The 23385-nt window shown below is 44.5% G+C and overlaps 1 protein-coding gene across 4 annotated transcripts in view; it reads left to right on the top strand.

The window, feature by feature from the left end:
• The window catches only part of LOC128639045 (uncharacterized), a 52078-nt gene extending 29459 nt beyond the window's left edge, over positions 1-22619 (top strand). For all 4 annotated transcript variants that reach the window (XM_053691206.1, XM_053691198.1, XM_053691195.1 and 1 more), the window contains exon 4: positions 21661-22619. In XM_053691206.1, coding sequence (XP_053547181.1) covers positions 21661-21809 — 149 coding nt within the window. In that variant the 3' untranslated portion in view covers positions 21810-22619. The remainder of the gene's footprint in view (positions 1-21660) is intronic.
• The last annotated feature ends 766 nt before the right edge of the window (positions 22620-23385 follow it).

The following is a 23385-nucleotide window of genomic DNA, read 5'->3' as shown; positions in this document are numbered from 1 at the left end:
TCTCCCCCTCTCTTTTGCTCTCTCTCCCCCCTCTCTTTTGCTCTCTCCCCCCTCTCTTTTGCTCTCTCTCTCCCCCTCTCATTTGCTCTCTCTCTCTCCACCTCTCTTTTGCTCTGTCTCTCCCCCTCTCTTTTGAGCTCTCTCTCCCCCTCTCTTTTGAGCTCTCTCTTTTGCGCTCTCTCTCCCCCCTCTCTTTTGCGCTCTCTCTCCCCCTCTCTTTTGCGCTCTCTCTCCCCCTCTCTTTTGCGCTCTCTCTCCCCCTCTCTTTTGCGCTCTCTCTCCCCCTCTCTTTTGCGCTCTCTCTCCCCCTCTCTCTTGCGCTCTCTCTCCCCCTCTCTCTTGCGCTCTCTCTCCCCCTCTCTTTTGCTCTCTCTCTCCCCCTCTCTTTTGCTCTCTCTCTCCCCCTCTCTTTTGCTCTCTCTCTCCCCCTCTCTTTTGCTCTCTCTCTCCCCCTCTCTTTTGCTCTCTCCCCCTATCTTTTGCTCTCTCTCCCTCCCCCTATCTTTTTCTCTCTCCCCCTATCTTTTTCTCTCTCCCCCTCTCTTTTTCTCTCTCCCCCTCTCTTTTTCTCTCTCCCCCTCTCTTTTGCTCTCTCTCTCCCCCTCTCTTTTGCTCCCCTCTCTTTTGCTCTCTCTCTCCCCCCTCTTTTGCTCTCTCTCTCCCCCTCTTTTGTTTTCTCTCTCCCCCTCTTTTGTTTTCTCTCTCCCCCTCTCTTTTTTTTTCTCTCTCCCCCTCTCTTTTGCTCCCCCTCTCTTTTGCTCTCTCTCTCCCCCTCTCTTTTGCTCCCCCTCTCTTTTGCTCTCTCTCTCCCCCTCTCTTTTGCGCTCTCTCTCTCTTTTGCTATCTCTCTCCCCCTCTCTTTTGCTCTCTCTCGCCCCCTCTTTTGCTCTCTCTCTCCCCCTCTCTCTTGCTCTCTCTCCCTCCCCTATCTCTTGCTCTCTCCCCCTCTCTTTTGCTTTCTCTCTCCCCCTCTCTTTTGCTTTCTCTCTCCCCCTCTCTTTTGCTTTCTCTCTCCCCCTCTCTTTTACTTTCTCTCTCCCCTCTCTTTTGCTCTCTCTCTCCCCTCTCTTTTGCTCTCACAGCAAAATGTACAGCAATGGTTAGGAGCTTGCTAATGCATATATATATATATGTGTATGTGTGTGTGTGTGTGTGTGTGTGTGTGTGTATGTATATATATATATGTGTGTGTGTGTGTGTATATATATATATATATATATGTGTGTGTATATATATATATATATATATATATATATATGTGTGTGTGTGTATATATATATATATATATATATGTGTGTGTGTGTATATATATATATGTGTGTGTGTGTGTGTGTGTGTGTGTGTGTGTATATATATATATATATATATATATATATATATATATGTGTGTGTGTGTGTGTATATATATATATATATATATATATATATATATATATATATATAGATATGTTGTGTGTGTTTTCTTTTGCGCTCTCTCCCCCCTCTCTTTTGCGCTCTTCCCCCCTCCCTCTCTTTTGCGCTCTTTTATCCCTCTCTCTTTGCTCTCTCCCCCTCTCTTTTGCTCTCTCTCTCCCCCCTCTCCTCTCTCCCCCTCTCTTTTGCTTTCTCTCATCCCCCTCTCTTTAGCTTTCTCCCCCTCTCTTTAACTGTCTCTTCCCCCTCTCTTTTGCTTTCTCTCTCCCCCTCATCTTTTGGCTCTCTCTCTCCCCTCTCTTTTGCTTTCTCTCTCCCCCCTCTCTTTTGCTCTCTCTCTCCCCTCTCTTTTGCTCTCTCTCTCCCCTCTCTCTTTTGCTCTCTCTCTCCCCCTCTCTTTTGCTCTCTCCTCTCCCCCCTCTCTTTTGCTCTCTCTCTCCCCCTCTCTTTTGCTCTCTCTCTCTCTCCCCCTATCTTTTGCTCTCTCCCCCTCTCTTTGTTCTCTCTCTCTCTCTCCTCTCCCTCTCTTTTGCTCTCTCTCCCCCCTCATCTTTTGCTTTCTCTCTCCCCCTCTCTTTGCTCCTCTCTCTCCCCCTCTCTTTTGCTTTCTCTCTCCCCCTCTCTTTTGCTCTCTCTCTCCCCCTCTCTTTTGCTCTCTCTCCCCCCTCGTCTTTTGCTCTCTCTCTCTCCCCTCTCTTTTGCTTTCTCTCTCCCCCCTCTCTTTTGCTTTCTCTCTCCCCCTCTCTTTTGCTTTCTCTCTCCCCCTCTCTTTTGCTCTCTCTCTCCCCCTCTCTTTGCTCTCTCTCTCTCCCCTCTCTTTTGCTCTCTCTCTCCCCCTCTCTTTTGCTCTCTCTCCTCCCCCCTCTCTTTTGCTCTCTCTCTCTCCCCCTCTCTTTGCTCTCTCTCTCTCTCCCCCTATCTTTTGCTCTCTCCCCCTCTCTTTTGTTCTCTCTCTCTCTCCCTCTCTTTTGCTCTCTCTCCCCCTCTCTTTTGCTTTCTCTCTCCCCCTCTCTTTTGCTCTCTCTCTCCCCCTCTCTTTTGCTTCTCTCTCTCCCCCTCTCTTTTGCTCTCTCTCTCCCCCTCTCTTTTGCTCTCTCTCCCCCCCTCTCTTTTGGCTCTCTCTCTCCCCCTCTCTTTTGCTCTCTCTCTCCCCCTCTCTTTTGCTTTCTCTCTCCCCCTCATCTTTTGCTCTCTCTCTCCCCCCTCTCTTTTGCTCCTCTCTCTCCCCCTCTCTTTTGCTCTCTCTCTCCCCTCCTCTTTTGCTCTCTCTCTCCCCCTCTCTTTTGCTCTCTCTCTCCCCCTCTCTTTTGCTCTCTCTCTCTCCCCCTCTCTTTTGCTCTCTCTCTCTCTCCCCCTATCTTTTGCTCTCTCCCCCCTCTCTTTTGTTCTCTCTCTCCTCTCTCTCTCTCCCTCTCTTTTGCTCTCTCTCCCCCTCTCTTTTGCTTTCTCTCTCCCCTTTCGTTTGCTCTCTCCCCTTCCTTTTGCTCTCTCTCTGTCTCTCCCCCTCCCTTTCGTTTGCTCTCTCTCTTGCGCTCTCTCTCTCTTGCGCTCTCTCCCCCCTTTCGTTTGCTCTCTCCCCTTCCTTTGCTCTTCTCTCTGTCTCTCTCCCCCCCTCCTTTCTTGCTCTCTCTCCCCCCTCTCTTTTGCTCTCTCATCTCTCTCTCCCCCCCTCTCTTTTGCTCTCTTCTCCCCCCCTCTCTTTTTGCTCTCTCTCTCCCCCTCTCTTTTGCTCTCTCTCTCCCCCTCTCTTTTGCTCTTCTCTCCCTCTTTTGCTCTCTCTCTCCCCTCTCATTTGCTCTCTCTCTCTCCACCTCTCTTTTGCTCTGTCCTCTCCCCCTTCCTCTTTTGAGCTCTCTCTTTGAGCTCTCTCTCCCCCTCTCTTTTGAGCTCTCTCTTTTGCGCTCTCTCTCTCTCTCCTCTCTTTTGCGCTCTCTCTCTCAGCCCCTCTCTTTTGCGCTCTCTCTCCCCTGCTCTTTTGCGCTCTCTCTCCACCCCCCTCTCTTTTGCGCTCTCTCTCCCCCTCTCTCTTGCGCTCTCTCTCCCCCTCATCTTTGCTCTCTCTCTCCCCCTCTCTTTTGCTCTCTCTCTCCCCCTCTCTTTTGCTCTCTCTCTCCCCCTCTCTTTTGCTCCCTCCCCCTATCTTTTTCTCTCTCCCCCTATCTTTTTCTCTCTCCCCCCTCTCTTTTTCTCTCTCCCCCTCTCTTTTGTTTTCTCTCTCCCCCTCTCTTTTGCTCTCTCTCTCCCCTCTCTTTTGCTCCCCTCTCTTTTGCTCTCTCCTCCCCCCCTTCTTTTTGCTCTCTCTCTCCCCCCTCTTTTGTTTTCTCTCTCCCCCTCTCTTTTTTTTCTCTCTCCCCTCTCTTTGCTCCCCCTCTCTTTTGCTCTCTCTCTCCCCCTCGTCTTTTGCTCCCCCTCTCTTTTTGCTCTCTCTCTCCCCCCTCTCTTTTGCGCTCTCTCTCTCTTTTGCTATCTCTCTCCCCCTCTCTTTTGCTCTCTCTCGCCCCCTCTTTTGCTCTCTCTCTCCCCCTCTCTCTTGCTCTCTCTCCCTCCCCTATCTCTTGCTCTCTCTCCCTCCCCTATCTCTTGCTCTCTCCCCCTCTCTTTTGCTTTCTCTCTCCCCCTCTCTTTTGCTTTCTCTCTCCCCCTCTCTTTTGCTTCTCTCTCCCTCCCCCTCCTCTTTTACTTTCTCTCTCCCCTCTCTTTTGCTCTCTCCTCTCCCCCTCGTCTTTTGCTCTCTCTTCTCCCTCCTCTCTTTTGCTCTCTCTCTCCCCCTCTCTTTTGCTCTCTCTCTCCCCCTCTCTTTTTGCTCACTCTCTCCCCCTCTTTTGCTCTCTCTCTCCCCCTCTCTTTTGCTCTCTCTCTCCCCCTCTCTTTTGCTCTCTCTCTCCCCCTCTTTTGCTCTCTCTCTCTCCCCCTCTCTTTTGCGCTCTCTCTCTCGCTCTCTCTCTTGCGCTCTCTCTCCTCTCTTGCGCTCTCTCGCTCTCCTCTCTCCCTCCCCCCCTCTCTTTTGCTCTCTCTCTCCCCCTCTCTTTTGCTCTCTCTCTCTCTCCTCTCTTTTTGCTCTCTCTCTCCCCCTCTCTTTTGCTCTCTCTCTCCCCCTCTCTTTTGCTCTCTCTCTCCCCCTCTCTTTTGCTCTCTCTCTCCCCCTCTCTTTTGCTCTCTCTCTCCCCCTCTCTTTTGCTCTCTCTCCCCCCTCTCTTTTGCTCTCTCTCTCTCTCTCCTCTCTCTCTCTCTCTCTCTCTGTCTCTCTCTCTCTTTTTGCGCTCTCTCTCTCCCCCCTCTCTTTGCTCTCTCTCTCTCCCCCCCTCTCTTTTGCTCTCTCTCCCCCCTCTCTTTTGCGCTCTCTCTCTCTCCCCCCCTCTATTTTGCTCTCTCTCTCCCCCCCCTCTCTCCCGCTCTTTTGCTCTCTCTCTTGCGCTCTCTCTCTCTTGCGCTCTCTCTCCCCCCCCTCTCTTTTGCTCTCCCCCTCTCTTTTGCTCTTTCTCCCTCCCCCTCTCTTTTGCTCTCGCTCTCTCGCTCTCTCTTTTATATTATAGGATATATATATATGTATGTGTGTGTGTGTGTTTAACCCTAGAAAACAAATGCAACACTTACTTAACTCTTGATTGCCTAAAACACACAAATCCAAAGGGTTTAAAATGATTACATAACATTCATGTAGCAGTGGTTTAACCCCTTCATTGACTGGAATGCACATGTAGCAGTGACTTGTGGCCATGAAATGGTGGGAATTTTAGTGGGGAGATGGGGGTAGATGTTTCAGTTGATAAGAATGGCAAGTTGTGAGTGTATCTTTTATCTACTGGGATCACCAGTGTATAAATATTGTGGCACCTTCATTACTACTTACCAGGGAAGGGGAGTTTAATAAAAGTCCTTTCCTCCCCTCGAGACATAATCATAGACAAAGAGCAAACAACAATTAAATGCAAGAACTCTAATCTCGCACGGGGAGGGACATGCAAGGAGTGATGATTACATACCGTACCTAATTTTTTTCAGTATGTGCTCCCTCTTATTACTTCAGTATAGGTGCTCATGTGATACATTATACATAAACAGGAGGGTATATGCACAGCATAGAGGCAGTGGGGCTTCATATATAAATAAATAAAGGGACAGTAAAACACCTTAAGATTTTAATGTTTAGTTATGCCATAATAAAGCAATGTTTGTGAAATTTACTTTTTTTATTTATTTTGTCTCTTTTTATCTAATTTAGCTATGAAAACTGTAGATTTTCTAATTCTCAGAGCTGGACATGCACCACTGCAGATGTGTCATTGTTAACCCTGCTACATATATGTCCATAATTGGCTTTAAAGGAACAACAAACCTTGTAATTGGCACAGACATTTCTGTATTGCTATAGAATAACATATCAGGCCAAATCTAAACTATTTTTTTTTGTAAAACAAAATAACATCCTCTTCTCCTGATCTGGGAGCTTAGAGTGTGTTGAGCCATCCGCCGTCCAAGGTTTCCATGACCCGTGAGGCATATCTCCCAAATGAAGTATTTCTCTGATACTGTCCGTGCTCCGTTAACCTAGATCCATCGAGCGTGGGATGGCCCAATTCAGTTCGGCCTTCTGGGGAAACGTTGGCCCCTGAGGCTTCAGGGGCCCCAATCTCAGAGCCGAGGTAGATCCAGCGAGGGATGATTTTGCCTTCCGTTATAGGCTGGCTCGCCTTCGGGTTCTTATAAGACATGTTTTGGCAATGTTAGAGGATCCCAGTCCTAGTGGGCAGAGGGATCCGAGGCCTTAGAAGCTGGATGGCAAGATGGATATGACGTTAAGGGATGAAGCCAATCTCCTTATCGTCTTCATTTTATGTTGATTTATGTGTTTCGGTTACATTTCTGAGCTAGGGTGAATGGGGCCTCTACTCGGCTGGTCCTGTTGTCATTCTTATTCACCTTGGGCGTTCACCCGATGGGTGCTGCCTTTCATTTTATTTGTGATCCGGATGAATGTGTTTAATTTGTTTTTTCCTTAAGCTCAGGTCTGTTAGATTTTTGTTTTTATGAATGTTCTTCTCTGGAACCGATACTTGAGACTAGTGGTCGCGTGGGCACTCCCTCGGCAGTTGCGCACTTGTTGAATATTATAATTTTTCGTTTCTAGTTCATTTATCGATCCTTCGGGACAAATTTTTCTTGACCTTGAACAGTTCCCTTTTGCCAGGCTGGTACTGGTCAGGAGCTTTTTCAGCTGTTACCAGGGTTCATGTCACCTTCGTGGTGCTGAGAATGCCTCTTGGCCTATTCTATGGACTCCAGGCTCGGATCCTACCGATGTATGAGGCCTGTGGTTTATATGCAACTTCTCCGGATGGAGGGTTGTGCAGGCCAATCTAAGGTTGGTCGGTTCAGGCTACTATCCTGCTTCCTTGCAGACGGACTTCTAGGTCTTCAGGTCCCCAGGTACTTAGACCGTTTTTCCATCAAATGGAGTTGGGAGATGTGTGTGTGTGACCTGTTGGTCTGGTATGCCGGGTGATGAACGTTTGGGTTTTCACTCAGGTTCCTCCGGGACGCTGGACGTCTTTAGCCTATTGCACTCTTTCTTGCGGTGCAGAGTATCATCCTTCCCCACTTTTGGGGGGGATCATCTGGTCGGGTGTGGGTGGGCAGTTTGTCTTTCTCTGTCCGAGTTATATTACTGAGAGGTGGTGTGCAGGGGGTTTCTCTGCCTTCTGTGTGAGCTCCGACTCCGGCGTTTGCCTGCTCAAGGTAGTATCCTTGAAAAATAGCTTCTTTAAAGTCTCTGACTAATTCCCTCGGTCGGACTACGGTCTTTGACGTTCGGGTGTATTGCGTCCTCGATGTTATGCTAGCTTTGGGACTTGTCAGTATGGAGTGTCAAGTTGGGGTACGGAGGGCCGCCCTGCAAGGGTCAGGCAGTTTGTCCAATTTTTCTCTCGATACTCCGTTTGGGGTTTCGTGGGCGGTGCTTACGTTAATTCTCTGAGATGGCGCACAGGGCCCTGGGTTATCATTTGCCTTCGGGTATGGTGTTACCCTGCTGTGTGTGTGTATCATGTGTTGCCGCTTGCCTACGAAGACTTCTTGCGATCCATCTGCACTGAGTGCTGATTCTCAGACTGTTCAGGAGCCCTTCGTGACTCTCGTGGGTTTGAGGCTATTTCTAGATCGCCAGTTTACGGACTTTAGAAGTGCGCTCCTCCTTGGAGGAGGCAGTTTAGGGTTCTTTTGGAGATTGGATCTTTTGATCGACCATTGTCGAGGACCCTGGCCTTTGGTCCATGTCTCTACATGCATGGGGTGTGGACAGTTCGGTTCACGCGTGATGTTTATGGTCCCGCAGGCCCCTTTCGTAGGGGCTAGGGCTCTGTGAGAGATGCCTATCTGACTGTGGCTTAGGCTTTAGGTCTCTCTGACGGACCCCCTACCGGTCTTCTGGTACATTTACAATGATTCTGTAGACTCCAGTGTTTTTCAACTGGGTTGGCGATGTGGCCGAGGGGTCTCACTTCTATGGTAGGGGTTTTTCCGTTGTTTTCATTCCCTTCTCTTCCAGAAAAAGGATTAGGGTTCTCCAGGTTTGGAATTACTTTAGTATTCATGGAGTCCTGGGGGTCCTTGGTCCTGCCTCGCAGGGGTCCTTCCAGCGTTTCAGGTTCCTGGGAGGGAAGCTGTGATGCTGTGTCTGGTTCCTCTGTTCCTGCAGCAGGAGGCTGAAGTTTTGCTCCCGTGGGGGCTTTTTACTACGTGTATCCAATATATGGATGCTGAGGTTTTTGGGGGACTTCTTCTCTTAGGAAGTGTGCCTTTTTTGCCCACGACTTTGTGTAGGGGGTCTCATACCAGAGCACAATGTTTCTCCTGACTCATGGTAGCATGCCGTTTGTAGCAGCGGTTTAACAGGGGACTTTGTTCCTCGTTAATCCTCTTTCTTTTCCTGTAGTCTGGGACTCTGGTCTTCGGTCTTTTGACTAGCCTTGGGCTGGGACTGTTATCCTGGAGGGAAGGTTGGGAATCATTTACTCTATGCAGTGTTGGCTGTTTTCTGCTGTTGGTCCTCTCCTTTGAGGGAGGACTTTGGATGTCCTCCTTCTTTCTACTGTTGTCTGGTGCCGGGAGGGGGCGCTCCTTGGAGCCGCTATTCACTGGGCTGTAAGCCCTTGGAGGTTTGCGGTTGGAACCATCTACAGCGATTTGCTCAGTGATGGTGTATTCAGTTACAGCTAATTGCTTTTGTCTGGATGCTAACAAACTTTGATGTTTGCATTAGAGTTAGCCTTCCTTTTGGAGGCTGGTCTTTGAGAGTTCCTGTTCAGGTGGTTTGAGTTTATCTGGGAGAGCTCTGTCCTAGCTGCTGGGATATTTATCCTATTTCTGCTGTCTCCGCCTATCTAGCCTCCAGATCTAGATATGTTAGGTAGCATCGGGGGACTCATGTATTTCCTGGAGTACCTTAGGGTATGGTATGGGATTAGGGACATGAGGGGTTCCTCAAGTCCTTTTGGGGACATGTTCCATGTGTATGGATCCTTCTTTTGGGTCCTTGTGTTCTAGGGAGTTTGTTTCCCTGGGCGTTGCCTTTGTAAAGACAACCATGGGTTGTTCTCTAGGTGTTAAAAACGTTCCTTCAGATTTTCCTGGTCTCTGGTTCCCTTTTGGGGGGGCAGATGCGGTCCTTATATTTGGCCGGGTACCTTCTTGGGAGTCGTGACCGGTAGGGCAGACGTCTCTGAGGTGGTTTGGGCCTGACGGACTCTAGGTCTGAGTGGTCTCTAGTTCGGCTTTGCCGGTGGTGTAACTGATGTGCAGTTACCTGGGCTTGGGTTTTTCTCCTGTGTCGTTTGTACTTAACTTGTTTTGGGTGTTGAGTAATTCAGGCTGTGGTGCCTTTCGAAGGGGCTGCCTTTTGTACCCACCCGTTATTGTGTCCTCTAGCTTGGGTATTGTTTTCCCAAAAGTAATGAATGCGGCTGTGGACTCTTCCCTTTTAAGAAGAAAAACATAAATTATGCTTACCATATAATTTTCATTTCTCTTGTAAGGTGTATCCAGTCCACGGATTCATCCTTTTACTTGTGGGATATTCTCCTTCCCCACAGGAAGTGGCAAAGAGAGCACACAGCAGAGCTGTCCATATAGCTCCCCCTCTAGCTCCACCCCCCAGTCATTCTCTTTCCCGGCTCTAAGCACTAGGGTCTCTCTACGGGAGGGTAAAGTGAATGTGGTGTTAGAATTGTAGTTTTTATTATCTTCAATCAAAAGTTTGTTATTTTAAATGGTACCGGTTTGTACTATTTACTCTCTAGCAGAAAAGTGATGAAGGTTTCTGCTGAGAGGAAAATGATTTTAGCATGTTGTAACTAAAATCCACTGCTGTTCCCACACAGGACTGAGGAGTACCAGAAAACTTCAGTTGGGGGGAACAGTTTGCAGGGGAACTGCAATTAAGGTATGTTCAGTCATTTATTTCTAGACAAGACTGAAATAATGCTAGAAGAGACTGACAATATCCCCATGAGGGGAGGGTAAGCTATGTTCAGAGACTTAGTAAGGAATTGAATGCTTATATTACAGGGCTAATTATGCTGGTTGACACTAATTCAGGGCAATCAATTGTTTTATTAGGAAAAATGACACTTTGAAAGTCCTTTTGGGTTCTTTCTGGGGTTATTATCCACATGGCTATTTTTTATTCACTTTGGAGTGATTTCTTAGGCCTCACAGCTCCGGAGTAGAGTGGGAGGGGCCTAATTTCGCGCCTCAGATGCGCAGTTAGAATTACACAGAAGTTCATGCTGCTTCATATGGAGGGTCCTGCTGCTGTTTGAGGGCCTAAAGGAAGCTATATTCCCCAAATCTGGTCCCTAAGGGCAGGTAGGGCCACTGCAGTGCTGTGGCAAGGTGCTGTAGTAATTTTAACCGGGTGTTGGCTTTAGGCTGCTCCGGTTTGGGCATTAAGGGGTTAATCGTTTTGATACTAGTGGTGCAATCTTGCTAAGGCTCTAGGTACATACTGTGAAAATTTCAAAAGGATTACTGCATTTTTCACTGTTGCAAAATTGTGTGCCTTTTTTACTTCTTAAAGGCACAGTAACGTTTTTTCAAATTGTGTTTTTTATTTGATTAAAGTGATTTCCAAGCCTGTCTGTGTATACTACTAGTCTGTTAAACATGTCTGACACTAAGGAAAATCCTTGTTCAATGTGTTTAGAAGCCATGGTGGAACCCCCTCTCAGAATGTGTCCCACTTGTACGGATATGTCTATACACTTTAAAGATCATATTGTTGCACTTAGGAATGTGGCCCAAGATGATTCCCAGACTGAAGGTAACGAGGGTAGCCCGTCTGCCTCTCCCCAAGTGTCACAGCCAGTTACGCCCGCTCAAGCGACGCCTAGTACCTCTAGTGCGTCTAACCCTTTTACATTACAAGACTTAGCGGCAGTCATGGATAATTCTCTTGCAGCTTTCTTATCTAAACTGCCCGTGTTACCTGCAAAGCGTGATAGCTCCGTTTTAAGAACAGATTATGAGCACTCTGACGCTTTGGTAGCTGTATCTGATATACCCTCACAACGCTCTGAAGTGGGACGCCGCTTTCCAAATAGCTAAGTTAGCGGCGAAAAATTCAGGTTTCGCCATTGTGGCGCGCAGGGTGCTATGGCTAAAGTCCTGGTCGGCCGATGTGTCGTCTAAATTCAAGCTTTTTAACATTTCTTTCAAAGGAAAGACGCTTCTTCGGGCCTGAATTGAAAGAGATTATTTCAGAAATCACCGGGGGAAAAAGGCCATGCGCTCCTCAGGACATAGCCCTTTAAGACAAAGAACAAAGCTAATTTTCGTTCCTTTTCTGTAATTTCAGGAATGGCCCCGCTTCATCCTCTCCGGCTGCAAAGCAAGAGGGTAACGCTTTCACAGCCCAAGGCAACCTGGAAACCTTACCAGGGGCTGGAATAAGGGTAAACAAGCCAAAAAGCCTGCAGCTGCCACCAAGACAGCGATGAAGGGGGAGCCCCCGATCCGGGACCGGATCTAGTAGGGGGCAGACTCTCTCTCTTCGCTCAGTGCCTGGGCAAGAGATGTACACGATCCTTGGGCATTAGAGAATTGTAGCCCAGGGATACCTTCTAGAATTCAAGGACTCTCCTCCAAGGGGGAAGGTTCCACATTTCTCGTCTGTCTACAGATCAGACAAAGAAAGAGGCGGTTTTACGCTGTGTAGGAAGATCTACATACAATGGGAATGATCCACCCAGTTCCAAGTTGCGGAACATGGGTGGGTTTTTACTCAAACCTGTTTGTGGTTCCAAAAAAGAGGAACTTTCAGACCCATCCTGGATCTAAAAATTCTAAACAGACTCCTCAGAGTCCCATCTTTCAAAATGGCATAGCAGTGCCGCCTTACCTAGACGACATCTTAATTCAGGCGCCGTCTTTCCAAAGAGCCAAGTCTCACACAGAGATTGTATTGGCCTTTCTGAGGTCTCACGGATGGAAGGTGAACATCAAAAAGAGTTCTCTTTCCCCTCTCACAAGGGTTCCCTTCCTAGGGACTCTAATAGACTTGGTAGAAATGAAAATATTTCTGACGGAGGTCAGAAAATTAAAACTCTTAACTACTTGCCAAGCTCTTCATTCCATTCCCCGGCCATCTGTAGCTCAGTGCATGGAGACAATCGGATTAATGGTAGCAGCAATGGACATAGTCCCTTTTGCTCGGATACACCTCAGACCACTGCAACTATGCATGCTCAAACAGTGGAATGGGGATTATGCAGATTTGTCTTCTCAAAATCAGTTGGACCAGGAGACCAGAGATTCTCTTCTCTGGTGGTTGTCTCAGGATCACCTGTCTCAGGGAATATGTTTCCGCAGGCCAGAGTGGATCATTGTAACGACCGACGCCAGTCTGTTAGACTGGGGGGCGGTCTGGGACTCCCTGAAAACTCAGGGCTTATGGTCTCGGGAAGAAACTCTTCTCCCGATTAAACATTCTGGAACTGAGGGCGATATTCAACGCTCTTCAGGCATGGCCTCAACTAGCTGCGGCCAAATTCATCAGATTTCAGTCGGACAACATCACGACTGTAGCTTACTCAATCATCAGGGGGGAACAAAGAGTTCCCTAGCGATGACGGAAGTAACCAAAATAATCAGGTGGGCGGAGGATCACTCCTGCCATCTCAGCAATTCACATCCCAGGAGTAGACAACTGGGAGGCGGATTTTTTAAGTCGTCAGACCTTTCACCCGGGGGAGTGGGAACTCCACCCGGAGGTATTTGCCCAGCTGACTCAGCTATGGGGCACCCCAGAGTTGGATCTGATGCCGTCCCGTCAGAACACCAAACTTCCTCTCTACGGGTCCAGGTCCCGGGATCCCAAAGCGGTGTTGATAGATGCTCTAGCAGCGCCTTGGTCCTTCAATCTGGCTTATGTGTTTCCACCGTTTCCTCTTCTCCCTCGTCTGGTCGCCAGAATCAAGCAGGAGAAGGCTTCGGTGTTTCTGATAGCGCCTGCGTGGCCATGCAGGACTTGGTATGCAGACCTAGTGGACATGTCATCTGTCCCACCATGGACATTGCCAATGAGGCAGGATCTTCTAATACAGGGTCCGTTCAAGCATCCAAATCTAATTTCTCTGAGTCAGTTATAGATACTCTGATTCAGGCTAGAAAGCCTGTCACCAGGAAAAGCTACCAATAAGTATGGCGGAAATATCTTTGTTGGTGTGAATCCAAGGGTTACTCATGGAGTAAGATTAGGATTCCCAGGATACTGTCTTTCCTCCAAGAAGGATTGGAGAAAGGATTGTCAGCTAGTTCCTTAAAAGGACAGATATCTGCTCTGTCTATTCTTTTACACAAGCGTCTGGCAGAGGAACCAGACGTCAACGGTTTACTCAGGCTTTAGTCAGAATCAAGCCTGTTTATAAACCCGAGGCTCCGCCATGGAGTCTAAATCTAGTTCTTTTCAGTTCTTCAGAGGTGTCCGTTTGAACCCTTACATTCCATAGATATTAAGGTGTTATCTTGGAAAGTTTTGTTTTTGGTGGCCATCTCTTCTGCTCGATAGAGTCTCAGAATATCTGCCTTGCAGTGTGATTCACCTTATCTGGTGTTCCACGAAGATAAGGTAGGTTTGTGTACCAAACCTGGTTTTTCTTCCTAAAGTTGTATTCTAACAAGAATATTAACCAGGAAATAGTTTGTTCCTTCTCTGTGTCCTAATCCTTCTCGAAGAAGGAACGTCTGTTACACAATCTTGATGTAGTTCGTGCTTTAAAGTTCTATTTAAAAGCAATAAGGATTTCAGACAAACATCTTCCTTGTTTGTTATCTATTCTGGTAAGAGGAGAGGTCCAAAAAGTGACTGCTACCTCTATTCCTTTTGGCTGAAAAGCATCATCCGTGTGCCTATGAGACTGCTGGCCAGCAGCCTCCTGAAAACGTTACTGCTCATTCTACCAAGCAGTGGATTCCACATGGGCTTTAAAAATGAGGCTTTCTGTTGAACAGATTTGTAAGGCAGCGACTTGGTCTTCACTGCATACTTTTCCAAATTTTAAAAATTCGATACTTTTGCTTCTTCGGAGGCTATTTTTGGGAGAAAGGTATTTGCAAGCAGTGGTGCCTTCCGTTTAAGGTACCTGTCTTGTTCCCTCCCTTCATCCGTGTCCTAAAGCTTTGGTATTGGTATCCCACAAGTAAAGGATGAATCCGTGGACTGGATACACCTTACAAGAGAAAACAGAATTTATGCTTACCTGATAAATTACTTTCTCTTGTGGTGTATCCAGTCCACGGCCCGCCCTGGCAATTGAGTCAGGTAAAAATGTTTTGTTTAAACTACAGTCACCACTGCACCCTATAGTTTCTCCTTTTTCTTCCTAACCTTTGGTCGAATGACTGTGGGGTGGAGCTAGAGGGGGAGCTATATGGACAGCTCTGCTGTGTGCTCTCTTTGCCACTTCCTGTGGGGAAGGAGAATATCCCACAAGTAAAGGATGAATCCGTGGACTGGATACACCACAAGAGATACACCAGGCTCCCGCCTGTGTTTTTATCTCTATGAGGCGGCTGTAAGTTTTTGTTCTTCTGGCACCTTTTTTCACCCTGATATTTCTCCTACTGTTCCTTGTTCCCGTGGCAGAATGACTGGGGGATGAGAGAAGTGGGGGAAGTATTTAAGCCTTTGGCTGGGGTGTCTTTGCCTCCTCCTGGTGGCCAGGTTCTGAATTCCCAAAGTAATGAATGCAGCTGTGGACTCTTCCCTTCTGAAGAAAATGAAATGATCAGGTAAGCATAATTTATGTTTTTACCTCCATTATTTTCCACTGGCCAAACTCCACTCACTTATTTGGGGAAGTCAATCTTGGCTTTAGCCTGCAGACTACAAGGTTATTCTTTAACCCCTTAAGGACCAGACATTTCAGACTAAAACTTCCCCCAAAAGACCAGAGCATTTTTATCATTGTTGCCATCACTACATTTAAACAGAAATATAGCCTTTTTTATTTATTTGCCTATAAACTATATATATTTTTTTTTTAGTAGACAACCCAAAGTATTGATCTAGGCCCATTTTAGTATATTTCATGCCACTATTTCACCGCTAAATGCGATCAAATGAAAAAAAAATGTTAACCTTTTTCACAAACTTTAGGTTTCTCACTGAAATTATTTTACAACAGCTTGTGCAATCATAGCAAAAATGGGTGTAAACGCTTCTCTCTGGGATCTCCTTTGTTCAGAATAGTAGACTTATATGGTTTTGCCATTGCTTTTTGGGTAAATTAGAAGGCCGCAAATTGCAAGCTGCGCACCACACTTTTATTATTCCTAGCAGTGAAGGGGGTTAATCAGGTCGCCTTGTAAGGTTAATTTTTAGATTTAGTGTAGAGATTACCTCCCACCTGAACATTTCCCATCCCCTGTATCCCTACCTGATCCCTCTTAAACAGCTTTCTTCCTTCCCCCGAAATGATTACCCCCCATCTTAGTACTGGCAGTATGCAGTTTTACACCTTTTTTATTTTTATTATTGTCCTTAGTGTAGGATTAGCCCTTACCTTCCCACCTCCCTGATTCCCTCCCAAAAAGCTCTCTAACCTTCCCCCTTCTAACCAATTTCCTCCATCCTTAGGTACTGGAAGCTTTCTGCCAGTACACAGTTTTCTATTATTTTTAATTTATTTGAATTAAAAAAAAATATTTTTTTTTTCTGTTGTGTAGCTGCCCAACTCCCTCTCCCCTCCCTCATTTACCCCCCTCCTCCATGATCCTTTCTCTACCCTCTAATAGTTTCCTCCACATAGGATCCCCCTCTACCTCCTTCTCCCTCCCTCCTTCTCCCTCCCTTACGCTCTGAGAATTTTTTTTCTGTAGTGTAGCGGTCCCACCCGCTCTTGCCCCCCTCCAGTGATGGGCTGCTCAACCGCATCGCTCCTAACCCTCCCACGCCACCAACGATTGGCACCACCGCTGCCCTATGCAGAGAGGGCCTGTCTATTTCTGCACTGCCCCACTAAAAGTAGCGAGATTGCGGCAGAGAGAGACCCAGGACAGCAGCGTCGTACAGGGTACGGCATTGGCCGTTAAGGGATTAAGGTAGTGTAAAGTGCCTTGTTTTGAAGTTGCAATTAAAGCGAATTAGGGAAAGACATATAGCAGAGTTAGCCTTGAGAAATCCGCATCATTTCAATTTCTGAGAAATAGAACATCCTCAAAGTTCACAGCCTAAATTACATGAAAAGGGGCAAAATAAATAGTGAACATATATTGCAAAGTTGTTTCATTACACAGAACTAAATATTTTATATACAGATGTCAAGGTATTTACTGCCTCCATATCAGATAAAAGACTTTAAAACAGTGCACTTAATTACATCCTGAACATGGCTTGCCCTATTGTCTGCAGACTCAAGCTCGAATTGACTTCTCCAAGTAAGGCAAGTGGTGGTTTGACTGTTGAAAAACAATTGCAGCAAACAATATGTTAAATGTTTTAAAGTTTAGACTTGTCTGATATGTCATTCTATAGCAAGACAACAGAAATATCTTGTAATTACAATATGTTTACTGTCCCTTTTTTTGCCCCCCAGTAGTAAATATGAGGCAACGGAAAATTCCAGCTACAGATAAGCAAGGGTCCTAGAGGAAGTGTGGGAATAGAGTGACAGTCAATTTCAGAAAAAAACATTGTTGACTCTAAAGATAACTATGAACACTCGCTATGGAGGCCCTGGCACGCCAAGCATAAGGTTTAGCTTAGGGCAAACTGCTACAGAAGGGAAATCGCAATTAAACATCAGTGCTGCAGTAGGGCTGGGTTCCCACTTCTACAAGAATGTTTTACTGTCCAGGTCCAAACCTCTCCCACGCTTTTGTGCAGCATTCTAGGGGCTTGTAGTTCCCAGCCGCTTGGCCTAGAAAGTCTTAGGTGCGCCTGGCAGCGGTAAACAGCATTTGTGCAGGGAGTAAATTGGAGTTTTGGGGACCCCAAACCCAAGTTTGTCAGGCCCTGTCTAAGAGATATATATTAATATATATATATATATAATATATATATATATATATATATTTCTCTGTTAAGTGTATCCAGTCCACGGATCATCCATTACTTATGGGATATATTCTCCTTCCCAACAGGAAGTTGCAAGAGTCCACCCACAGCAAAGCTGCTATATAGCTCCTCCCCCTAACTGCCATTACCCAGTCATTCTCTTGCAAGTCTCAACATAGATAGGAGGTCGTGAGAGTCTGTGGTTTTTTTATACTTAGTTTATTTCTTCAATCAAAAGTTTGTTATTTTTAAATGGCAACCGGAGTGTGCTGTTTATCTCAGCAGTATTTGGAAGAAGAATCTGCCTGCGTTTTTTCTATGATCTTAGCAGACGTAACTAAGATCCAGTTGCTGTTCTCACACATTCTGAGGAGTAAGGTACTTCAGAGGGGGAATGGCGTGCAGGTTTTCCTGCAAATAAGGTATGTGCAGTAAAATATTTTTCTAAGGAATGGAATTGACTAAGAAAATACTGCTGATACCGAAGTAATGTAAGTACAGCCTTTAAATGCAGTGAAAGCGACTGGTACCAGGCTGATTGATAGAGATATATGCTAAGGTATGTGCAGTAATATATTTTTCTAAGGAATGGAATTGACTAAGAAAATACTGTTGATACCGAAGTAATGTAAGTAAAGCCTTAAATGCAGTGATAGCGACTGGATCAGGCTTATTAATAGACATACATACTCTTATAAGAATGTGTTTTAAAACGTTTGCTGGCATGTTTAATCGTTTTTTAACATATGTTTGGTGATAAAACTTATTGGGGCCTAATTTTTCCACATGGCTGGCTTAAATTTTGCATAGAAACAGTTATAGGAAGTCTTAAAATAATTCACTGGACAGAGACTCACTCTTGTCTAAAAGCTATCCCTATCCCAGGTGTTGAGAACTGGGAGGCAGATTTTCTAAGTCGTCAGACTTTTCATCCGGGGGAGTGGGAATTCCCTCCGGAGGGGTTTGCACAAGATCAAGCAGGAGAGTGCTTTGGTGCTTTTGACAGCGCCTGCGTGGCCACGCAGGACCTGGTATGCAGATCTGGTGGACATGTCATCCTTTCCACCACGGTCTCTGCTTCTGAGACAGGACCCTCTACCTCAGGGTCTTTTCAACCATCTAAATATAACTAATCTGAGATGGACTGCCTGGAGACAGAACGCTTGATGTTATCAAAGCATGGCTTCTCCGAATCAGTAATTGATACCTTAATACAGGCATAAAAGCCTGTCTCTAGGAAAATTTAACATAAGATATGGTGTAAATATCTTATTGTTATGAATCCAAGGGTTACTCATGGAGTAAAGTCTGGATTCCCAGGATATTATCTTTTCTCCAAGATGATTTTGAGAAAAGGGTTGTCAGCTAGTTCTTTAAAAGGACAGATTTCTACTCTGTCTATTCTTTTGCACAAGCGTCTGGCAGGTATTCTAGACGTTCAGGCATTTGGTCAGGCTTTGGTTAGAACCAAGCCTGTGGTTAAAAATGTTGCTCCGCCATGGAGCTTAAAGCTGGTTCTTAAGGTTCTTCAAGGAGTTCCATTTGAACCTTTTCATTCCATAGATATCAAACTTCTATCTTGGAAAGTTCCTTTTTGGTAGCTATTTCCTCGGCTCATAGAGTCTCCGAGTTATCTGCGTTGCAATGTGATTCTCCTTATCTGGTTCTCCGTACGGATAAGGTAGTCCTGTGTACCAACCTGGGTTTTTACCTAAGGTGGTATCTAACAAGAATATCACTCAAGAGATTGTTGTTCCATTCTTGTATCCTAATCCTTCTTCAAAGAAGGAACGTCTATTACACAATTTGGACGTGGTTCGTGTTTTAAAGTTTTACTTACAAGCTACTACAGATTTTCATCAAACATTCACCTTGTTTGTTGTCTATTCTGGACAGAGGAGAGGTCAAAGGACTTCAGCAACCTCTCTGTCTTTTTGGTTAAAAAGCATAATTCATTTAGCTTATGAGACTGCTGGACAGCAGCCTCCTGAAGGGATTACAGCTCATTCTACTAGAGCTGTGGTTTTCACTTGGGCCTTTTTTAAATGTGGCTTCTGTTGAACAGATTACAAGACGGAGTCTTGGTCTGCGTTTCATACTTTTTCAAATTTAACAAATTTGATACCTTGCTTCTTCTGAGGCTATTTTTGGGAGAAAGGGTTTTTTACAGGCAGTGGTAACTTCCGTTTAAGTACCTGCCTTGTCCCTCCCATCATCCGTGTACTTTAGCTTTGGTATTGGTATCCCATAAGTAATGGATGATCCGTGGACTGGATACACTTAACAAGAGAAAACATAATTTATGCTTACCTGATAAATTTATTTCTCTTGTAGTGTATCCAGTCCACGGCCCGCCCTGTCACTTTAAGGCAGGTAATTTTTCCATTAAACTACAGTCACCACTGCACCCTATGGTTTTCCTTTCTCTGCATGTTTTCGGTCGAATGACTGGTAATGGCAGTTAGGGGAGGAGCTATATAGCAGCTTTGCTGTGGGTGGACTCTTGCAACTTCCTGTTGGGAAGGAGAATATATCCCATAAGTAATGGATGATCCGTGGACTGGATACACTACAAGAGAAATAAATTTATCAGGTAAGCATAAATTATGTTATATACATATATATATATACATATATATAGACATACATACATACTGTGATGATGTAGCAACACATGTGAGATCATCAAGAAATCTGAGATGTGTTGTGGATGAGGGTCACTTAAGGGTCCTGTCACCCCTCATTTGAAAGAGGATTCTCTACCCTTTTTAAAGAAGGGTTTGTTTATATAAAAAAAATCAATCACCTGGAACATTACTCATTGGAGATTTTGAAATGTTTGTGTATTTATACAAACTAGAGGTATTATCTGGAAGTGTGTGAATTACTGATTTGTATACTGATATTCTAGAAAAAAAACAAACACTGAAATTTAATGTTTAAATTCAGTGAGCAAATAAAAATATAATTTTATATATATAAATATCTTCCTCACAGGGGTGTGATATTGCTCAACAGTGAAGGATTTCCCATACACCACTCTGTTTTCATTTATTAAACTATTAATCAGTTAGGATTTGTTAACATTCTCCTGCCTGTATTATGGAGGAAAAGAACCTTTTACAACCCCTAACAGACTAGACAACAATGTCACGTGATCTGAGCATGCCTAGGATCACTCTAGACCAGGGATAGGCAAGGTGTCCGTACACTGACACTGGTGTCTGTGACTAGCCCTTGCAGTGTCCGCCACAACCTTTAGTATATGTTTTGATTGAATAATAGGAATAAAAAAAAATATGTAGTGTGAATAAAGTTAGTGGCTTGTCAAGAGACTGCTAGCGATATTGGGTGATAAGTTATGGAATAACTAAAGCCTGAGTGAAATACTGGATGTGTATCTGCATCTGTATACTAACACCCAGCTATATACAAAGACACAGAAGTGACACTGGCATATGCATATAGCCAGACAAGGGTTGGTTATAGGGTCAGTGGTATCTGCATCAGTATAATAACACCCAGCGCTATATAATGACACAGTAGAGACAATGGCATATGGGTATAGCCAGAGGAGGGCTGGCTATAGGATCAGTGGTATCTGCATCAGTATAATAACACCCAGCACTATATAATGACACAGTAGTGACACTGGCACATGGGTATAGCCAGAGGAGGGCTGGTTATAGGATCAGTGGTATCTGCATCAGTATAATAACACCCAGCACTATATAATGACACAGTAGTGACACTGGCACATGCGTATAGCCAGACAAGGGTTGGTTATAGTTTCAGTGGTATCTGCATCAGTATAATAACACCCAGCGCTATATAATGACACAGTAGTGACACTGGCACATGCGTATAGCCAGACAAGGGTTGGTTATAGTTTCAGTGGTATCTGCATCAGTATAATAACACCCAGCACTATATAATGACACAGTAGAGACAATGGCTCATGTGTATAGCCAGAGGAGGGCTGGTTATAGGATCAGTGGTTTCTGCATCAGTATAATAGCACCCAGCACTATATAATGACACAGTAGAGACAATGGCTCATGGGTATAGCCTGAGGAGGGCTGGTTATATGATCAGTGGTATCTGCATCAGTATAATAGCACCCAGCACTATATAATGACACAGTAGTGACAATGGCTCATGGGTATAGCAAGAGGAGGGCTGGGTATAGGATCAGTGGTATCTGCATCAGTATAATAACACCAAGCACTATACAAAGACACAGTAGTGACACTGGGTCATAGGTATAGCCAGAGGAGGGCTGGTTATAGGATCAGTGGTATCTGCATCAGTATAATAACACCAAGCACTATAAAATAATGTTTTTAATTTAAAATGTACCTTGGTGTCCTTAACTAAGGTCTGTAATTTGGAAAATGTCCGCCACAGCCTTTGTCTGTGCCTATCCCTGCTCTAGACATTGTGACAATCTGGCATGCTGCAGTAGTGAGATAGATGATCACTTTGTCAAATTGTCTAGTTTTTCTCAATTTGTACACAGTAATATTACTACTATTGCTAGATTTCATCTTACCAAGCATGAACTTTTCTCCTTCATGTTTACGGTTATAGTGATGGGATTTTATAAATCACCAGGTAACCGAGTGAATCAGAGAATAAACAGAAGTGTAGCAAAGAAGTAAAATGTTTTTATTCAAAATGTCATCATTTGTCCACAGGGGACGCTGAGAAGACCCTTTGTGAGGAAATATCAGACCACTTCCACAGTGATGAGACAGAGCTTGAAAACCACATGGGGCGAGACAGACTTGAGACCTGCTATTTTCTTTTTAGTATGGATAAGGAAACTATTCATAGTCCCCTCTAAAGATATTATGGTGCTTATTTCTATAAGATGATGCACTGAATTTCTTCATCTTATGAAGTTGTGGTGAGTTGTAAAGGACCACGTGTACTAATCTGTCTTCCACCATAGGAATACTGTGATATAAATGGCGTCATGCAGCGAACATCATTTCTACTGAACTTGAAAGGGATATTACGTCCAAAACAGAGGGAGATGACGTGTATACATTTCTCTATTGATTTAAGAGGACATCAAGCAAATTATTGTTACATGTTAGTCTGTATAAAAAAAAAAAAAAATCCTGTATATATGTTTTGAAATATTTTACATTTGTCCCCCTCCTTAATGCTATGTCTCATAAGAGGCAAATGTTTGATACAGGAGTACATGCTGTGAACATGCTTTTGCCCTTACATGTAAAATGGTTGTCAGTTTTGTCTATAAACTATTTATTGTGATAAAAAAAAAGGTTGCCATATAAAATTGAATCCACACAGAATCACAGAAATGTGGTAAATACATAGAATCACGGAAATGTGGTAAATACATAGAATCACGGAAATGTGGTAAATACATAGAATCACAGAAATGTGGTAAATACATAGAATCACAGAAATGTGGTAAATACATAGAATCACGGAAATGTGGTAAATACATAGAATTTACAGAAATGTGGTAAATACATAGAATCACAGAAATGTGGTAAATACACAGAATCACAGAAATGTGGTAAATACATAGAATCACGGAAATGTGGTAAATACACAGAATCACAGAAATGTGGTATTTTTGTTATATAAGCTGTGAAAAAATAAAAGGCCTAATAATGTATTTATACTTAATTGAATCATTTAAAACCTGATTATTATGTATTCCAGCACTTCCTATCCTGCACTTTTGAATAGTTCTCAGAGTGTGTGAGCTCTATCCCTCCTTAAATTGCTCTGGACAATCTATACTTCACTCCATCCACACCCCGACTCTGCCCCTGACTGCTAATGGTCTGCCCCTCACTTTCATTTGCCTAGGCTCTATTTCGAGCCTCATGATCCAGAGAGCTTAGCTGTTAATGTCAGAGGATGTGTTTTTTTTCTACTGTTATCTACAAAATCATTTAGCTCTTTAACGAGTTGTATTTGGTTTTTTACATTAGCTGGTTTATAGTCACTTCAAAAGATGTTTTTCACTCACCAACATAGATGCACAACAATGGATGGATGTAAAAAGCTGACTGCTGTATCCTGTATATGTAACTGTAGAGGGACTTTTCAGAATCTAGCCTTGTTGCAAGGAAATCACTTTTTTTATCCTCAGTACAAGGAAGTTTTCTCTGAAATATCATGCCAGGAAAGTATGGCAGAAGCCTACACGATCAACAACAAAGTGTAAACTCTCTACTGATCTTGCTGATTGGCTGTGCGTTTATTTCACCAGATAAAGTAAAGTAGGAAGAAGAGCTGAATGGGAAATGCTCGCTAATCTTAGTTTTAAATATAGAAAATACATAAAAAATGAATAGATAGTTAAACTTTTTTCTTTCTCACAGATGCATCAGGAAAAAAAATGGAATTATGTTTAGTAATGTTTCTTTTTAAGT

Source organism: Bombina bombina, chromosome 1 (assembly GCF_027579735.1).
Source record: "Bombina bombina isolate aBomBom1 chromosome 1, aBomBom1.pri, whole genome shotgun sequence".
Taxonomy (NCBI): domain Eukaryota; kingdom Metazoa; phylum Chordata; class Amphibia; order Anura; family Bombinatoridae; genus Bombina; species Bombina bombina.
Note: the sequence above shows the minus strand (reverse complement) of the source record. Positions and strands in the feature narration are given on the sequence as shown.